General features: G+C 41.1%; 1 protein-coding gene across 1 annotated transcript; it reads left to right on the forward strand.

Moving 5' to 3' along the window:
• The first annotated feature begins 1,007 nt into the window (after positions 1 to 1,007).
• On the forward strand, positions 1,008 to 3,164 carry LOC122032366 (probable cysteine desulfurase). Its single transcript, XM_042591652.1, has 4 exons — positions 1,008 to 1,347; positions 1,422 to 2,125; positions 2,201 to 2,644; positions 2,720 to 3,164. Exons 1-4 carry the CDS (start codon positions 1,071 to 1,073, stop codon positions 3,068 to 3,070), a joined length of 1,776 nt encoding a protein of 591 aa, XP_042447586.1. The 5' UTR covers positions 1,008 to 1,070; the 3' UTR covers positions 3,071 to 3,164.
• The last annotated feature ends 17,439 nt before the right edge of the window (positions 3,165 to 20,603 follow it).

Raw genomic sequence — 20,603 nt, forward strand, 5'->3', positions numbered from 1 at the left:
TTTATATTATTTATATTTATATTTTTTTTACATTTTTTAAAATTTAATTTTTATTTATTTATTTTATTTTAAAATTTTTAAATTTTTTTATTTTTAAATTTTTTTATTTTTAAAAAAATTTTAAAATTTTTTATTTTTAAAAAAATTTTAAAATTTTTTATTTTTTTAATTTTTTTTAAATTTTTAATTTTTAAATTTTGTTTTAAATTTTTAAAAAAATTTTAAATTTTTTTTTAAAATTTTTTTAAAAAAAATTAAATTTTTTTTAAATTTTAAATTTTTATTTTTAAAATTTATATTTTTTTAAAAAAATATATTTATTTTTAAAAATTTTAAATTTTTTTAAACAGTTTTTTACATTTTTTAATATTTTTTTTATATTTTTTCTCTTTTTTCCATGTTTTTTCTTATCGGAGTGTATTTTTGGTAAAAAAAAATTCGTTAACCCCGGAATCAAGAAAAATCTTAGTTTTATGAGGTTTTCCGATTCCGGGCTTCATGACCCTTTTGCTGACGTGTCGGGCATGGAACATTACTCGGGAATCATCGAATATCTAAACCAAATAAGGTTTTTGTTGATAACCTTGAATGGATAACTAAGATTATCAAAAATAATCCCGAACCAAATGCACCCTTAATATTAATACTACAGTAACAAAAAGGCATGCCACGACATGATGGATACTCTAAGTCATGCCAATAGCCTCACAGTCAGGTCACGGCCTCCATTCCAGGAACTTGCGACCTCAACAGCGTAGTCGCTTGCCCAAGTTCTGGAAAGAATAACAATTGGACAAGATGAAAAGTTGTAAAAGTAATAAAATCTTTGTTGTCTCTTTGTTCATATAATTTATACACGTTTTGCAATACCCAGTCAACAATTGATAAAATTTTATTTATTTTAATAATTTCTCTTTTTGAATTCCTCTGTTTTTTTTTTTCTTTTCTTTTTCTTTTTCTTCGTCTTTTCTTTTCTTCCATCAATTCTCCGTGAGTTCCCTGCTTTTTCCTCATTTGGCCGATGCTAAACAATCTACCTAACGCCGGGAATTTGTTGATTAGGCATCGCCATGTCGTCGCCGATGGAGCAAGCGGCCGGAGGGCTGCGTGCAGGAGGAGCTGGCGAGTTTGAGCTGATAAAGCTCCTGAGCTCGTACATGGATCATGCGGGCGAAGACGACGAGGGCAGCAGGTTTCGGTGGTTGCGGTCGCAGATCATCGGCGGTGAGGCGGAGTTCGACACTCCGTTGGGACGCCGCCGGGTAACGTACGCCGACCACACGGCTTCCGGCAGATTCTTGGCATTCGTGGAAGAATTCCTCCGCCGACATGTCCTGCCTTCCTACGGTCAGTTTTAATCTCGAAACGTCCGGCCGCTAAATCGATCGTAATCTCGATAAATTTTGTTATCGTCTGTGTAGGGAATACCCACACGGCGGACAGTTACGTCGGCCGCCGGACCACCGGATTGGTCCGAGAAGCCACGCATTACATCAAGCGGCGGTTGGGGGCGAGCGGCCGGCGCGACGTTCTCCTCTTTTGCGGCTCCGGCTCCACCGCCGCCATCAAGCGCCTTCAGGAGGTGATGGGCGTCGCCGTCCCGTCCCTCCTCCGCGACGCCGTGCTCCGCCAGCTGCCGCTGGCCCATCGCTGGGTCGTCTTCGTCGGCCCCTACGAGCACCATTCCAACCTCCTTTCCTGGCGCGAGAGCCTGGTAGAGGTGGTCGAAGTCGGCCTCGACGACGCCGGCATGGTCGACATCGACCACCTGGAGGCGTCCTTACGGTCTCCCGACTTCGCCGGCCGCCCCAAGCTCGGCTCCTTCTCCGCCTGCAGTAATGTCACAGGGATTCACTCCGACACGCGCGCCATCGCCACCGTGCTTCATCGCCATGGCGCCTACGCCTGCTTCGACTTCGCTTGCAGTGGACCTTACGTCGACATCGAGATGAGGACAGGGGAGGAGGACGGCTACGATGCGATATTTCTGAGCCCTCACAAGTTCCTCGGCGGCCCCGGGAGCTCCGGCATCCTCCTGATGAACGACGCGCTCTACCGCATCAAAGATACGCCGCCGTCCACCTGCGGCGGCGGCACCGTACTCTACGTCAGCGGCCACGACGAGGTTCTGCTCGGCACCATGCGATTCACTGCCTCTTCCTTGATTGCCACGTGACGCATGAGCTCTGTTTTTACGCAGGAAACCCTGTACTACGGCGAGGTGGAGGAGCGGGAGGACGCGGGGACGCCGGGGATCGTGCAGAATATCCGGGCGGCGGCGGCGTTCCTGGTGAAAGAGTGGGCAGGGGAGGCGGCGATCGGGCGAGCGGAACTCCAGATGTTGCGGCGAGCGTCGGAGAGGCTGGCCGGGAACCCGAGGGTGCTGGTTCTGGGCGCTACCACCGCCGCCGGCTCCGACCCGGCGGTTGCGCGGCAGCCCATCATCTCGTTCCTGGTCTACCCAGAAGCGCAAGGAGAAGGGACACGTGGCAAACCCTTGCACTGCCGCTTCACCACGCGGCTGCTCAACGACTTGTTCGGGATCCAGGGACGCGGCGGCTGCGCGTGCGCCGCGCCATACGGTCACCGTCTCCTCTCCATCGACCGCCGCCAATCCAAAGCCATCAAATCCGTCATTCAAATGGTTAGATTAGATTCTACCATTTTACACACCACCCCCTTTATTTCCCAAAATAACAATCTTTTCCAAATCTTATAGGGTTACGAAGGAATCGCACCAGGGTGGACTCGAGTGAGCTTCACATACTACACCTCCTTGGAAGAACTCGAATTTGTGCTCGATGCAGTTGAATTTGTGGCTGATCATGGCCACAAATTTCTTCCACTTTATACTTTCGATTGGAAGACAGGGGACTGGGATTTCATGCACCATCAGCAAGGCTTCTTCCCCATGAAACCTAAGGATGAAGATGATGAAGCCTCTGGTGGCAAGCCATTCAATGGTTACATGAACTTTGCCAAGAACATTGTGGCTTCCCTACCAACCTTCACAGTAAAGAGATACATTCCAGAGGCCATTCATTCTGAGTTGGTCTATTTCCTGCTGTAGCACCATTATTTAATTTATCTCAAGCATTTGATATTCCAGAGGCCATTGTGATGAGTTGGCCTTTAGTATTTTGTAATCTAATTCTTTAGATGAAAGAGTGATTTTTTTTAAAAAAAAAATATTTAATAAAAGTAAATGATTTTAAAGATGAAGTATTTTGAATCTTTAATTAAAGGTATTGGTATTTTTTGTATCTCAACTGTCGGAACTTAATTTGATTCACCATCGATAAATTAAATGTCATTGATTGATTATTTTATTTTTTATTTTTTTTTGAGACTGAGATGAAATTTCTTTTATTAGAATTAGAGAATTGAAGTTCAATATTTAGTTAATATGTTGACTTGGCTTTTAGTATTTTAATTTTCAGTTTAGTTGGTCAAACTGTGCCACATGTTTGACTACGAGAGAGATACCATTATTGAGGTTGGTTGCAATGGGTGGAGTGTCAACCCATCACTATTGAGAGGGAGCATTGTATATGAGTTGTCTCTTGTGATTTTGTAATGATTATATTATTTTGTAACGTAATTATTGGGATATAGATTTTTTTTTAAAACTCATTATTTATCATTGGTAAAATGAATGTGGTCGAGGTTTACATTCTAATTGACTTTTTTCTTGGCATTATGAGACCGAGATGAAATTTCTTTTGTTTGAATTGGAGAATTAAAGTAGAAAACAGATTGAGATTTTGGAATTTACAGACGAAAGTAAAGAAGATGATGTGAAAATAATAAAATGAGCCAGTTATTTATAGAGTTTAGAAAATAATAAATATTAAATTGTAGTTGTTTATGTTTGAGATCGCGGTTTGGTGAACAGGAAGTAACTGTTGAGGTAGAGATCTTGTATCACGTCTCATATAGTTCCTGTCAGAAGAAATTTCGACAGTATTTCTCCTGTACGGATGATAATATAAAATTTCCTACAATACCTTCAGGGCCACATATACCTCGGCTAACACAGCCGGAACAATAACAATAAAATATAATAACATACCACACAGTTTAGTACCACAATCCACTAAAACAACGATAAGGAAATCATCTCAAATATTCTACTCAATTACACCCATAAAACTCAAATCTTATATCCTACTCAACTACACTCATAAAACTCAAATCACAACGACGCAAATAAAATCAACTCACCTCTTCTGCCGTCCAGGCAAGTATGTAGCAGAAGATATCCAAATAAAACCCAACGATAATAAAGGATCATACAAGATCCAAGTGTCAAAACTAGAACAAGTCTAAAACACAGGCTAGATAGTATAATAAGAAAACCAAGAGACCAAACAAACATCCTTGCGATCTGCAGGGGGACTAGCGACTGGAGATCTCCGGACAGTCTCAACCTGAAATAGTAATATCAATGAGGTGAGTCAACTCCTCAGCGGATAACTATTGACATGCATAGTAAGAAAATAACCAATAAAAATAATTATGCGTACAGTCTCTTGATATAGGAATGATAAATGCAAATTGAAATATATAGGAGAAAAACTGTACTAACCAGGACCTGGTGTATGGATAATAGACCGAGAGATATAGAAATCCTGTATGCATGTCAAGCACATGCATCCACCAAATATACAGCAAACAAGTGCAGCAAACACAAGCAATCAATACATCAATGCGTATGATGCCAATGACATGTTCTGGTCACCCCTACTGCCAGTCAGCCGTCTCACACACGATGGTGAGACCGAGTGGGTAGGGCTGTGATAACCGTTCACTCTGCCATCACTGCTCCTGAGTGACCGAGTGAACGGAATACTGTCGGAGTACATCTATCCTCCTTACCCTAAATCATAAGTGGGGGAGCTCAATGCTCTCATCTCCTTGAGCCAGTCCAGAGGAGGGATCCCTACCGGCTACCACGCTGCGTCACACTACCCATAAGCGGACCAATGGAGCCAAACAGAGCAAAACTGTCTGTCGGCTACCATGCTGCGTCACCAGACCAACGGAACTTAACAGAACAGAACTGTCTGCCGGCTACCACGCTGAGTCACCGGACCAACGAAGCCTAACAGTAGAACTGTCACACACCCTGCCTGACATACCACTAACTCATGAGTGGTGGTGTGTGCAGATCTATATAACTGAGGATATGCTCAATAATAAGGAAGCTGACTATCGCACAGCATGCAATCATGCGAGATAATGCATGACACTAAGCATGAAAATATCCTGATCCTGTCCATCTCTATATAATGTGTACCATAGGATAAATAGATCCAATCAATGATCTAGGCACACAAGGCAGATATAGTATAAAAACCGAGGTTCTAAACATAATAAGGCATGGTTATGTCACTACTCATATAAGCATATATAATCAGGTGGGTACTAACAAGAAATGCAAAACAGGTAAGCAAAAACAAGTATGTAACAAGTATCCGGTAGTGACAAGCTGATACAGATATGAAACATAATCATTACTACTTGTTAAAAACTACTATGCATATCAAATAACATATCAAAATAGATAAGTCAAGGTACCCGCCTCCAATAGAAAGGTCCAATCCAATCCAAATCCGACGTCGAGATGCTCGTCTCGCGTCAAAGTCTTGTGTCACCAATATATATATATATATATATATATTATTTAGCTAAATTCATATAAATAGCTAAATAAAATCTCTAACACTAAATTAGGACAAAACCCTAATCAACACATAAACATAAACCTAATTCACACTTCACACTTAACCAATTTGTATCAAACTCCCCTACACCTTACCTCACTGCTCTAAAGCTTCTGTCGACAGCACAATTAGAGGTTGTTTTGTTGCTGCTAGCAATAAGAAAAGTTGCTGGATCAAAGAAACCACAGCAAGCCCTACTGGAATTCTTCCCCACTGTCGGATTAAGATGAGGACATCACAAATCAACAATACCTAATTACATAATACAATGCCTTACCTCCCAGATCACAGTTAGGGCACCAAGTCAGAAAAATCCAGAGGGGAAGAAGAAGGCTCGATCGCTGACCCTTGGAGTCCGGATAGTCCTTCCACTCCGGCGATCAGTGGTAGCTCCAACTTGATCCGGTGGCGCGGAAGCAAACTAGGTAGGGTACCGGCGACGCGAAGAAGAGGAGGATCGGGTGAGGAGATGCTGCGGAAGGCTAGGGCACGATGAGATCCGTCGGTGGCGCGGTAGCAACTCACAGAGAGGTCGGAATCGACGTCGACACCTAGGGCAGAAACGGTGAGAAGAGGGGAAGAAGAAAGCGATGCGAGGAAGGGATCAGGCTTGGGTTTTGTGCGCTCGGGGAGAAGAAGTTGTCGCGTGACGGTTAGGGCAGATCTGCATGAGAGGAGAAGGGAATCGGCGTCGGGGATGACTCGGGCGCCAGAGGTTAGGGCACGTGCATGCGGGAGGAGAAAACGGAGGAAAGAAAAAGAAATAGAAAAATAAAAAGAAATAAAAGGAAAGGAAAAATTTGACTTTTTCCTCATTAAAACGGGGTTACCTAAACAAGCTTTCTGTGGCCCAATATGTATCCCCATAACCTACACCATACGATCTCTGAAAAATTCTCGAAAAATTTCTAAAAATTCCCTTAAGGTTATTCGCTCATTTTCGGTATTTTATATCTTGGATGCTTCTATAATGAAAAAAAAAACACCTAGGATACATGTAATGCACAAACAGAAGATAAAATGAGGGTCGAGGTTGAACTCGACATGGCCACTCCAACACTTAAATTAATAAGGGCTAGAGAAAGGTGAAAAATAGTAGAGTAGTAAAAGAGTTTGAATGCCTGTGTTCACATACGTCCGCCCACGAAAGTAGATGACCTTTAAAAGGGCAGTAGATGTGCCCTTAACAACTCACGCATTTGCCCACATCTTTCGAGAGAAACGGCTACGTTGCCCATGTCTTCTGATAGAAACGATCACGTTATCCAAGTATTTAGGAAAAATGGTACGGTAAGCCACGTAAGATGTATGCCTCAACCAAGGGTGATCGAGTAGGAGAAATCAGTTGACCAAACTAAAGGAGTTTAGTGAATTGAAGGATTCTAGTAAAGCGAGTTGAAGAGGTCAGATGACTGAATAGGAGGAGTCGGGTGAATTAAGTCAGAGAAGTCTGGTGATCGAGTAGGAAAAGTTGGGTGAGTTGAAGGAGTCTGTTGATCGAGCTAAAGGAGTATGGTGAATCAAGTCGGAGGAGTCGGATGGCTATTTTGACCTCCACCTCTACTTGACTCTTGACATGTTGACTTCATGCACATGAGAAGTGGTGGTGAATCATGTGATTTTAAAATCTCTCTTTTTCTTCGATTTTAAAACAAGTGCACAGTGAAAAAATAATTAAGTAAGAAAAAACATAAAGAAAATAATACATGGGTATTTATTTAGTTCGGATCCTTCGATGACTCCTATTTTAAGACTCAGGTCCTTTGAACCTTTCTCGATAGGTAATTCACTAATAATCGCAATCGAATACAGAAACAGAAGAAGAGCAACAAACCAACACTTATGCAATAAAAACATGTTATCCAACATGAAGGCGGGAATTTGGTTGTGCTCGATTATCGGCGTTGATCCGTCTATAGTAGTAAGGCATATCAAAGTTGCAATACAACAATAGCATGAAGACAACACAACAAGATGATCATAGAAGCTTGTAGAAAAGGTGTGTAATTGCTCTTGGTCGAACCCTCTTTTTATACAGTATTGGAGGCATCTTCAACAGTCCAGGGCGCCTCTAATGGTGTTTATCTGATTCACAAACTTCAGCTTATATTTGCTTGAAGGTGCCTCCAACTGCTCTGAGGCACCTCCATTAGCTTCAAGACGCCTCCAATTACCTCCGAGATGTTGGTGCAGTTTGCACTAACGGTCTAACTCAGGTTTTAATGAATGACAAATAAGTTAAGTTAGGTATAATTGTGATCTAACCACGTTACCAAGTGTGCAGGAGTTTAACTAGATAGGTCAATGGGTCGATCGGATATCTGGTGAGAAGTCTAGATAGGTCGACGGGCTGACCAGATATTTGGTGGGAAGTCTAACTAGGTCAATGGGCTGATCGGATTGCTGGTGTGAAGCCCAACTAGGTCAACGGGCAGACTAGATTGCTGGTGTGAAGTCCAGATAGGTCAATGGGCTGACCGAATGTCAGGTAGGAAGTCCAGATAAGTTGACATGCTGACCAGATATCTGAAAAACTGGTAAGTAAAGGTAAGTCACTGAAGGAGAGTGACCAAGTGAGGACACGTCCCGGTTGAGGGGATAGTAGGCGTCGATCTAGGCTTGGTCTATTTTGGATCCCTAATTTGACACCTTGACTAGTTCCTGGTCCTGGGAGGACAGGAACTAATTAGTATTGTTTATTATTATTGTGCTAACAATTATCTTGCAAGTCATTATTTGGTTTAGGAAACTAATGTTGTTTTAAGGACAAAGGAGCAAATTTTCCTTTGGATGAACAGTATCCGAAGGCACCTTCAAGCAGTTGAAGGCGCCTTCGTACTATTCATCGAAGGCGCCTTCCAAGGTTATGGAAGGTGTCTTCCAAAGGATGAAGTTTGACGATCAAAGCAGATAAGGAACAATGTTTACGGGATGAACTTTATCCCATTGGAGGTGCATTCAATGCTTATAGAAGGCGTCTTCCATGCTCTTTATAAGCCTGCTCACTCAAAGCTTCAACAACAACTCACATACAAGCTTCTGTGCATCCGATTGAGGTTCCGACTACTCTGGCCTACTGCTGTGATTCTGCTGTTGCGCATGACTATTGCCGAGGAACTGACCGACACCCAGCCTAAGTTGACAATCTTCGAAGGTGTTGAATAACGAACTGTAATTTGTGTATTTAACTATTTACAATAGGACAAGTGCATGGTGTTACACTTGCTCCATCTTTTTGTACTCAATTCCCTTTTCCAAAGGTACTGGAAAAGGTATTTTAGTGGATTATCCATCAATAGGTCCGCGGGACTTGGGTCTTGAAGTAGGAATCACTAAAGACTCCAAACTAAGTAAAATCGAACGTGTGTTCTTTTACTTGCTTTTCTATTTCCGTCTTTTCTCGTAGTTTTCCGCTGCATATTGAGTTCTTAAAAACGAAAAGGACCAGTTTTTAAGATCACACGATTCACCCCTTCTCACGTGTGACTCGATCCAATAAGTGTTATCAGAGCCGGTTCTGCTCTGAATTGGTGCAACCACCAATCAAGTCAGGGGGATTTGTTTTTTTTCTGAATTTTGGTTTTTTTTTCTCAGATAATATTTTATCGTTTGATTTTAACTTGAAGTTAGTGCAACACCACTCAAGTACTTCGGAATATTTTTTCAAACTCTGCTAATCCAAGACCAAGTCTTGATACATCTCTTCAGTCTTGTTTTACATCTCTAAAATGGTACAAAATGAAGGATAAACCACTGTTCATCCCCCACTCTTCAAGGGGATGACTTCCTATACTGGAAGAAGCGTATGGAGGTGTACCTGAAGACCAATTTCGACTAATGGTTCAGCGTCACCAAAGGATACAAGGCGCCTGTCAACAACTCTGAAATTCTAATAGATCCAGAAAATTGGAATCCGAAAATGAAGAAGAAGGTCCAGATCGACTTCAAAGCCCTCAACACAATCCAGTGCGGGCTAACGAAGGAGGAGCTAATCTGTGTCAGCCCACATGAAAACATAAAGGAACTATGAGACAAGCTCATAGAACTGCACGAGGGAACTAACGACATAAATGTAACAAAGAGGGATTTGTTTTTAAATAAATTATTTAATGTTAAAATGTAGGAAGGTGAGACTGTCAGTTAGTTACATGCGAGGATAAAGGATATCCTCAATGGGCTCCACACAATCGGGCATCAGATAGAAAATAAAGACTTGATTAGGTATGCCTTAAATGTCTTTCCTCGAAATGCACTATGGGCATCCATCGTGGATGCCTATAAAATTTCGAGGAATTTATCTAAATTAAAATTGGATGAACTTTTCTATGAATTAGAGTTACACAAGCAGACTAACACCAAAACTGAGAAAGGTATTGCTCTTGTTGCAGGAACGTAATTAAAAAGGAAAATCCAGAACTAAACCGGAACCAGAAGTTGAGTTTGACCCAGACTCAAATGATGAAGAATACCCGGTGAACTTGGTAATAAAAGTGTTCACTAGGAGAAAGAATAACTTTACCTCGCGTTGATAGCCTACAGACCAGAATCGAAGAGCGAATCAAAAGATGGGTTCAAACCCAAGTCGAGCCATGAGTCTACACTCATTTCTGAATGTTCCAATGAGGTACATTTTAATTTAAGTAGAAAATTTTTTAACATCATTGGATGCTTAAATAGGAAATTAACTAACTTTGAAATAAAATAAATGAACTAACAAAAGACAATAGAACACTTAATGAACAATTAAAATCAAATTCAATGACGGAGCCAATTCAACCTAAAATCTCAACTCAAGTTGTAAAACTTGAGGAGGATAATTTCAGATTGAAAACCGAAATAGTCGAACTAAAAAAATTGCTAGAGAAATTCATAACTAGATCCAAGTACCTCAATATGATACTTAGATCACAAAGAGCTGTGTACAATACAGCTCAAGCAGTAACTTGTGGATGTCATACTTCTGGCTGGGCAACATGGATGCGGTATGAAGGTAGTTCTAGCGACTCTTGTATTTCTTTAGGTCAGGTTGAGGTGGTAGGTCGACTTGCCAGCGGGTCCGGAAGCTCGGTCGTTCGAGGAGGCGTACAAAAAAGAAATATTCCTTCCAATGTTTATTGGAAGTCAGCATTTTGTCAAAAAACACCAGCTCGATCCGAGACTGAAACAGAAAGGTACCCAGTTCGGACTGTTTGAGGTAATAAAAGTAGTGGAAAGCTCAAAGAGTCAGAGGGATGTCGTGCAGCCGGAACAACACAATGACGGTACCCAGTTCGGACTGTTTGAGGTAATAAAAGTAGTGGAAAGCTCAAAGAGTCAGAGGGATGTCGTGCAGCCGGAACAACACAATGACGTTTCACAAAAGGTGAAAGGAATTCGGTACAAGTTATGGAAGGGGAACATAGAAATAATTACAGACTTCAATGATGAAGGGATGGATAGTGATCCTGTCCGAGCGCTGAGTCGATAGATGCTGGGGGCATGACGCTCTCCGCTGTCTCCTCCTAGTGATGTGGATCTCCGGCGAACCTACAAAGAAGCCGAGCCGGGAAGGCATTCCCGGCGATGACCCTCCGACGCTCAAGTCAGGTGAAGAAGAAAAGAAGCAGAGTAACTGTGGCTACAGTGATGAGAATTCTGCATACCTCTGTCGATGTTTGGGGTCCTTATATAGGACCCCGGGGAGGCGCGAGCACGTTTCTCGAAGCGTGCAAGCTTCTCTAAACATACCTCCAAATGAGTGTGTCAGAAAAGTATGTCTAACGCCATTCCGCAATCGTCCGAGCATATCCCTGACGTGACGGTGGAAACTTCCATCGTACGATACTCTGTCCGGTCCGACCGCCGACCATGCTGTTTGTCGGCGGCAGGCGTCTCGAGGATGATGTTACCAGCTGTCCCTTTCGTCTTTTTGAGTCTCTTGTTGGTTCCAGGGCCAAGCGGTCCTGCCGCTCGACGCTCCTAGCACTCGGGCATGTGTATGCATCGGACCGAGCAGGAAGGTCCTCAGTTCTATACTCGGATGGGATCGCACCTCCGTGATCTGTGCTCCGACCGAGCGACCTGTCCGTTCGGCCCATAAGCTACTTTACCTTGAGCGTCAGAAGCTCGACCTGCGGTCGAGCTATACTCCGTTCGGCTTGGGGGATATCCGGTCGGCCGGTCAGAGGTCCTATCTGCTCGGCAGGATCTCGGGGCCGCTCCTATTGACCTTTGACCTCCACGTGTCGTTGACCGCCGCCGACATGGGTCCCCTGTCCTTACCACTGGATCAGGTAGGAAAGCGGAGACCAGTCATAAATTGGTCCCTAAACATACAGATGGTGTCGATCGGTGGTTTATTTGGTCGATCGGATGCGGAAGCCAAAATGATCTCATGATCAGCGGGAATCTCAAAAACGTTCTTGAGGCTCTCAACGTCGTCCGAATCGAACCTGGTCTCCATAGTGATGTACCAGAGTCCAGGAGGGGGTCCGACGGTTGAGAAGAGCTCGCCATTGCAATAGAAAGCAAAAACAGTGAAGGAAATGCGAACGATGAAGCAAAAAGACCACTGGGAGGTCACGGGAAGAAGCCGGAGATTGAAGGCAAGTGAATAAGAGAAGGAAGCTTACGAGATGAGGATTATCGGAGCAGAAAAGGAGAAGTGGCCAACAACACGCAGAAGGTCGTTGGAGAACACGCATAGAATCGTCAGAGAGCATAAGCGCAAGAGCACGAAGGTGAAGAAGGCGGTGAGGCGGCGAGCTCATATACCCCAGACTTGACCGATCGGAGTCGTTCAATCTAGGTCGTTAAAACCTAGGCGACGATCCGACCGTTGAATTCAAACAGCCAAACGTCGCCATCAATGCCTGTCACGTCAGGCGTGCGGTGACTGCGGGCATGACACGTGACACACTTTCATTGGTCGACAATTAAGAGTGTTATGGGAACCCTCTCTACCTTAATGAAAAAGGATTTGCACGAATTCCAAGATATTCGGATGACGTCAGCCGAGCCCCCACTCACCTAAGATAGCAAGAGGAAAAATTCTACAAAGATAAACATTTGTTCTTTCGATCGGATCAAAGGAGCATGATGCTTGGCTGAATGACTACTTTCAGAAGGTCGATCGGTGAGGATCAGGTACATCCTGACCAGTCTATACAATGATGAAGGTTGATTGGAAAGAAATCGGCGCACACTGGTCCAGTCAGTCGGACTGTAACCTCCTTCGACTAGAGTTTAAGGGGAGGCTTATGATGCGGTGATAACCAATGTTTTGAAAATCGGACTGGACCGGCCGGTCCGACCGGTCGAACCACGAACCGGTCCAGAATCTAGTCCGGTCAGCCATTAAAGCCGAAAAAGTGAATTGACCGGTCAAAATCGGTCAACAACCGGGAACCGGCGGTTCAACCGGGATATGGTGAACCGGCGATTCAAAACATTGCTTGCTTTTTGGCTTTTTTTCTTTGTCTGGAAACCTAGCGGTGACTTTATTGTTTTTTCTTTCTCGACAACTCTCATAATTGCAGCCTCCACTCCACTCCAGCGACAGTGAGCTTCTAGCCTCAACTCTCAAAGGCTTTAGATTTCAACTTCTTCGAAGCTTGTTCAAACTTCAAATCCCTAAGGTTAGTTTTTTTTTAATTTTCATTAACTTTTAGTTTTTTTAAGCTTCCATTCATTTTTTTCCCAGCTTAATCTATTTTATACGGCTGATTCGAAGCTTAAAATGTAAGTATTATACATCTCATTGTAAGCCTAAAAGGAAAAAAAAAGTCAACATTAGGAAGTGATTTACAAAAGGCATTTAGTTATCTGGGCTTGATTCCTTCTTTCTTAAGTTTCTTAAGTAGATGAGTGCTCTAATAGTTCTTGATTGCATTATCAGTTCGGCCTGACAATCTTCCTGCTATGAGTGACCAACAATTTATGTGTTTTTGTTTCCTTATCTTTGTAAACATATAAACTGCAGAGGTTCATATTTTCATTAACATACCCTTTGTTAAATTCTTCGAATGTAATACTTAAAACTAAAGGAAAATGAGAATATTAGAAAATCTAGCCACATTACTTCCAGATCATTTGTTTACTAAATGCTAGAAGATAACCCTTTCAAAGGAGCAAAGAAATAGAGGAAAAGAAAGGAGAGTAAAAATCTTCTCTAGCAAAACAAAAATATTCACAAAAAAATAAAATTAATATACACTTGAGAATAAACTAGTGGAAAGTTTTCATTTTTTATTATAGCTCTTTTATGATATTCCAAGAGAAAGTTTTCAGTTTTTATTTGCCTTTTGTTGTAACAATTTGGCTTATGCAATAGCTTAGCCTAATCATGTGCACACTTGTCTTTTAGTTTGTGTATAAGAATGTTATTTTTTTTTATATTCCTACGTTTTCATATTTCAAGATAATGGATGGTAGTAGTGGTACTGGTAGCAATACAAATTCATCTGCCGGACCATTTACTAGTGAAGAATCTGCAAGCCAAAGTCATAGACAGAAAGCGGATATAGCATGGGCTCATGTTTCTGAAGGTGTAAATGCACAAGGAGGAAAAACTATGACATGCATTTATTGTCACAAGACATTTGCGGGTGGGAGCATATTTAGGATGAAGCAACACTTAGCGGGAGCAAGGGGTAGCATTGTTTCCTGTAGAAAGGTTCCACCAGAAGTTACGCATGTTATTTCAGTAACCTTGAAAGATATTTTTGAGAAGAAAAAAGAAAAAAAGGAGAATTTGGGGTAGAAAATCCATTTGGTCGATCTGTAGATGAATTTGACGGCGATGAAGTCCAAGAAATTCCCATTATTCACACTAAAGGAATTACAATCAATGAGGCAAGTGCACCATCTGATAAAGGAAAGCGAAAAGCCACTACACTAGGCCCATGTATACATAATTTCTTTAAAGGTGGGCATGATAATCACAACCCACTATCAAGGCTATTTTGCAAAGTAAAGAAAAATGGCACAACTGTGATATGGCTATTGCCCGTTGGTTTTATGATGCTTGCATACCTATAAATGCGGTTAACTCTCCATTTTTTCAAAAAGCTATTGATCAAATAGCATCAATGGGTCATGGGTATAAAGCTCCATCTTATTATGATCTGCGAGTGCCTTTGTTGCGAGAAGCTAAGAAAGATTTGACTTTACTTATTGATTCATTTCGAAGTATTTGGACTGAACTGGTTGCACTATAATGGGTGATGGGTGGAAAGATAGTAGACAAAGACCATTGATTAATTTTTTTAGTTTACTGTCCTAAAGGTATATCTTTCATCAAATCAGTTGATGCATCTGATGTTGAGACAAATGCACAAAATTTGTGTAATTTATTTGCTGAAATTGTTGGTCCAAGAAATTTGGTGCATATGGTTACTGATAATGCTAGCAATTATAAGGCTGCTAGAACTCTACTAAGTGAAAAATACCCAACCATTTGTTGGTCTCCATGTGCTGCACATTGCATCAATTTAATTTTAAAGGATATTGGTCAAATGAATGATGTTAAAGCCATAGTATCACTTGCTTCAACTGTGACTGTATTTGTGTATAACCACAAGTACACTTTAAATTGGTTGAGAAAGACAGAAGGAGATTATTCGTCTAGGAGAAACTAGATTTGCAACTACTTTTATTGCATTAAAAAGTTTGCATGATCACAAAGATAGTTTGCAAGCTCTAGTCACCAGTGGAGATTACAAAAAGTTCTTGAAAATAGACAAAGGAAAAGAGGTCAAGCAAATTGTTTTGGATGAAAAGTTTTGGAATAATTGTTTGATTACAATGAGGATTATGGGGCCACTTATTCGTCTTTTGCGTGTTTGTGACACCGATGAAAGACCTTCTTTGGGTTATGTCTATGAGAGCATGTATAGAGCAATTAATGGCATCAAGAAGCTCTTTAAAAACAAAGAGAGATTCTACAAGCCTTATACTAACATAATCAATGAAAGATGGGATAGAATGTTGAGAAAGAATCTTCATGTCGCTGCTTATTATTTGAATCCTGCTTTTCAATATGATCCCACATTTTCTACCCATCCAGAAATCACAAATAGTTTGTTTGATTACATAGAATCAAAGGTAGATTGGTGTAGTTTGGATGCATTAACATATGAGATTGGTATGTTTCGAGATAGCCAAGGGAGTTTTGGGCGAAAATATGCTATTCTTAGCAACAAAAAAAATCATCCAGGTAATAATTTTTTATTATATTAAGTTTATTATTTAGTTTTCTTTATCTAATATTCTAATATTCACTGTGATTATGGTAGAGAGTTAGGATTTTGGGTCAAACAACTTCTTCTTCTTGATGTGAACGAAATTGGAGCGTTTTTGAGCGTATTCATACAAAAAGAAGGAATAGATTGGAGCATCAAAGACTTAATGATCTTGTATATGTGCATTATAATTTGCGATTGCAATATAGGTACATCTGAAATTATTCTTTTTTAAATTAATTTCATTATTTTATATCAAAAAATTTATTAATATATTAATAACTCATGAAATCTGTTGTAGGAGTGAACAACCAAAGAGAAGTTATGATCCCGTTGATTATGAGTCCATTGATAAGACAGATTTTTAGGTGGTGGAAGAAACGCCAATAGGAGAGCTTGATTATGATGAGTTGGAAGAGGGGCTTGAAGAACTTCCAATACCTCTGGAAAGTTCGAATTTTCAACAATTTGAAGGTTGTTTTGATATGATATTATATTATTAAGTATAAAGATATAACTATTTTTATTGAACTAAATGTGATTGTTTTTTTTCCTTTTCAGCTGATGGAGATGAAGCTGAGCCCGAGGATGTTAATTTGGACTTATTTCAACATAGAAGTGTTCTTGTTGATGAAGATGATTGGATATGAACGTGATAATAGAGTTGCAAATTCATGATGAATTGGTTAGTTTTAATTATGTGTTGCTGTTAAGAGTTATTATATTTGTAATGAATTATTGTCTTTTTTTTAATTGAATGGAACTATTTAGTAGTTATGTTATTGTTTAGTATATATTTATTTGCTAGAGTTATAAATTTAGTGAATTTAATGCTATAATTGATCCAGATCTTATATGAAATAGGATAAATTGTTGGTACAATAGGTTTCCTCTCTTTATTTTGAAGTGGGAATTTTTTTAACTATTAGAGTATGGTTTATATATATAACGGTTGAACCACCGATTCGACCGGTCGAACCTAAAAAACCTCGACCCGATTATCTCACCGGTTCAATGACCGGTCCGATTTTCAAAACATTGGTGATAAGGGGGGAAGGCCCCACCCCGTTGTCATGGTGGAGGTCAGTGCCATGGTGGGGGTCAGTCAAGGTGGTCAAACACCCCTAGACCACTAGCCGATCGGGTAGCACGCTCGTCCGATCGGGATAAGGAAGACTCGATCCGAAATCATAATAGTTTGGCGGGGTGCCGAGCTTTCGACGCTCAGAAAAACTGCTAGATATCTACAAGGGCATGCCGAGCGACTTCCCAGTGTTAGTTAGAGCCCTAGAGCCAATCATTTGATGATTGTATGGACTCATTGTATCATATTCTTGTATATTAATAAAGACATTTGTTTGGTTATTATACTTATTTGTATTAGTGCCAAATACACTAAGTATAATAGCGTCCTTGAGTAGAAGGTTCATACCTATATCAATCGATTAGTTGAATCGATAGTGAGATGATATAGGGAACACTACTCTAAATCATTCCTAGTCGAGTATTAACATTCAGGGACAATGTTAATACAATAAGACTAGCATGTAGGTCATCTCGATGATTTGATCTCACAAGTCATGGATATAGAGATATCAAGCTGACACATGGGTATACATTAGAGAATGTATACTGAATGACCCACCATGAGAAAGTATCATGGATCGTTATATGAGTGTCATATACTTTCTCATGTGGCTATTAGTATGACTATTAGTCCTTAGACCTGAAGTCACCATGGATCCCTACATAAGGAGTTATGTACTTTGGTTTCGTCAAACGTTACCCGTAACTGGGTGGACTATAAAGGCGATTACTGGGTATGTAACGAATTATGCAGAGGGATGTGAGTGATGTAGATGGGATCTATCCCTCCCATATGACGGGAGCGACATCGATATTCTTGATAGAGTAAAATCACGAAGTGTATGACCATACCCAAATGAGTCAATATGAGATATTGAGCTCATTTGATTGAGTGAGTCTACTTGGAGTTCAAGATTTAGATTGGTCAGAGGATGACACGGTCTATGCCTCACATTGATCAATCTAGATGTCTAGGATAGAAGGACACTTGTCATATATTGTGAGGAGTCACAATTAGTAGTCACAAGGTGATGTTGGATCTCAACATTTCTTGTAACTTGGGTAGCAATGATGTATTGCTAGATGCCGCTCATTGCTTATGTTTTTAAAGGAGTTTAGAAACATTGCCAACGTTACAAGAACCTATTGGGTCACACACAAAGAACAAGTGGATGGAGATTGGGTTCATATGATGAACCAATTGGATTAAGTTCATATGATGAACCAAGATGATTAGATTCATTTGATGAATCAAATTGGATTAAGAGTAATCCAAATTGAGCTAATTGAGTTGGACTCAAGTTGATTCATGTATTCAATGAGTCTAATTTAGATTATGACTCATTAAATCAACTTAATTTAATGAATTAGATTCATTATATTAAGTTGGCTTGAATCAAATGGTTAGATTAGATCAACCATGTAAGAGATTTGGTCAAGTTTGACTTGACTTGAGAGGGAGAGGAAGAGTCAAGTTTGACTTGACTAATTTCCACATCATTAGTGAGATGGCAAGATGTGGACCAATGATGATGCTCCACATCATCATGGTATGCCACATCATGGAGGTTACAAGCCTCCATTCTCATTAATGTGGCCGGCCACATTAAATGAGTAGGAGTTACTCATGTGGCCGGCCACACAAGGGAATCAATGGGAATGAATTTTGATTCATTGCTCTCATTGATTTCATCTCCTTCCTCTAGCCATTCTCTTCTCCCTTTCCTCCTTCTTGGCCGAGAGTTTCAAGCAAGGTGAAGAGGAATGTGTTAAGGTCCAAAGAAAAAGGGTGAAGTGAAGGTCACAAAGGAGGATACCTAGAGGAGTATGTGAGATTCCTTTCCTTTCTCTCCTTTTCTCCCTTTTCAAATCCTACCCGAGAGCTCTAGAAAGTGCTAGCACACTTGGGGCTCTCTTCTCCATCCTTTGAGTGTGAGAGACACTCCTTATTCGTGTGGATATCATTAGAGGAGTGTCTACGTTGACACTCTCGAGATCCGGCGTACTGTTGGACGGGCGGGAATGCGAAAGGGCACGCATCAAAGGTATAAAGTGTTTTCCTTTGTAGATCTACTGTAGATCGTAGTTTATAACTCGTACTTGTGTTTTCGAATTTTTTCCTTGCACGGATCTACGACTTTGGGTGATTCGGGGTTTCCGCGACGCGAAAAGCGGTTTTCGTGGCCCGAAAAACCCAACACCCAGCTCGACCCTATAAAGAGCTATAAGAGCAGAGCAGATTTATGACCAAGCTACGCAGAAACAGAAGGGCGGCGGAGTGGCTTTCTCGCTCGGTCGGATAATGGCTTATGGATCAGGACAGCGGAAGCGCCAGTCGAGCGACCATTCCACTCGACCCAGTAAAAGACACTGCTAGCTGGATATTATCTTTTTGGGAGCATGCACCGCTAATAGGCGGCATGGTCGGCGGCTGGTTCAGACAGAAGATCGTACGACAGAAGCTTCCACTGTCACTTTAGAGATACGCTTGACTCATTAAGGTATTGTGTCAGAGACACTTTATTGATTCATCTTTTTAGGGAAAGCTTCGAGAAGCATGCACGCCTTGGGAAGTATGCACGCGCGCTACAGGAGCCATATATAAAGGGGGATCCAAGGTTCAGTGGAGGTATACGATAATCTACTGTTGCTGTTGCTATTCGCTACTTTGCTCTGCTTCCACACATCGCCGGTGACTGACTTGAGCGTCGGAGGGCCATCGCCAAGGACTCTTTCCCTGGTTCGGCACTGACATAGCTGTGGTTGCAGGGCCGCGAGGAGTCAACACACGGTTAACTGGAGCGTCACATCCCCAGCTTCCTTCACCTCGACTATCGGACAGGATCAACATTATTAATTAGACCTTTTCTTCCCAAGACGAGAATCTAGTCATGGCCTCAACTTAAACTTTCCAAATGACTCTAAGCTGGACTGCACCTATAGTCTCATAGGGACTCATTCTCATTGGATCTCTATCTTTCAGTGACTTACCTCATTTATCATTTATAGTCAATTGACTTACCTTTTGACCCACCAGGTTTTTTGGCCAATTGTTAGATCCGTAGATCCAACTAGACTTCGGCCAACTGTCAGGTCTTGCAGACCCAGCCAAACTTCTTGTCAAATATTGGGTCACTCCTTGACTTATCTAGATTTCGTGTCAGTTATCAGGTCTTCAGACCTAACTTGACTTCAGCCTAGTATTAGGTCCTCTAGACCCGTCAAATGCTACATACTTAGTAACAATGTTAGATAACACAACATCTAACTTTAATTTATTTGTCATTTATCAAAATATAAGTTTGACCATTGGTGCTAACTACACCAATAAGAATGACTAGAAGGAATGTCTTCCTACACTTTTCTTTCACTATCTTTAATATTTCATATAGTTGCTGATTTCAGGTGTTGATATTTCATCTATATTGGAATAATCAACTGTATTCATCGCATTATAAACCATTGATTGCATTACAATATTATTAGTTGATAATTCCCCAATAATAGTTGTGCTAGATGATGAACCACCAGAAGACCGAATTGGTTCATACAAATAAGGCTCTCCGTGACA

Source organism: Zingiber officinale, chromosome 11A (genome assembly GCF_018446385.1).
Source record: "Zingiber officinale cultivar Zhangliang chromosome 11A, Zo_v1.1, whole genome shotgun sequence".
Lineage (NCBI taxonomy): Eukaryota > Viridiplantae > Streptophyta > Magnoliopsida > Zingiberales > Zingiberaceae > Zingiber > Zingiber officinale.

Bases quoted from the DNA above. Each gene is read 5' to 3' on its own strand.
- LOC122032366 (XM_042591652.1), top strand. From the start codon at position 1,071: ATGTCGTCGCCGATGGAGCAAGCGGCCGGAGGGCTGCGTGCAGGAGGA. The intron at 1,348-1,421 runs GTCAGTTTTAAT...TCGTCTGTGTAG, and splicing joins ACATGTCCTGCCTTCCTACG to GGAATACCCACACGGCGGAC. The intron at 2,645-2,719 runs GTTAGATTAGAT...CAAATCTTATAG, and splicing joins TCAAATCCGTCATTCAAATG to GGTTACGAAGGAATCGCACC.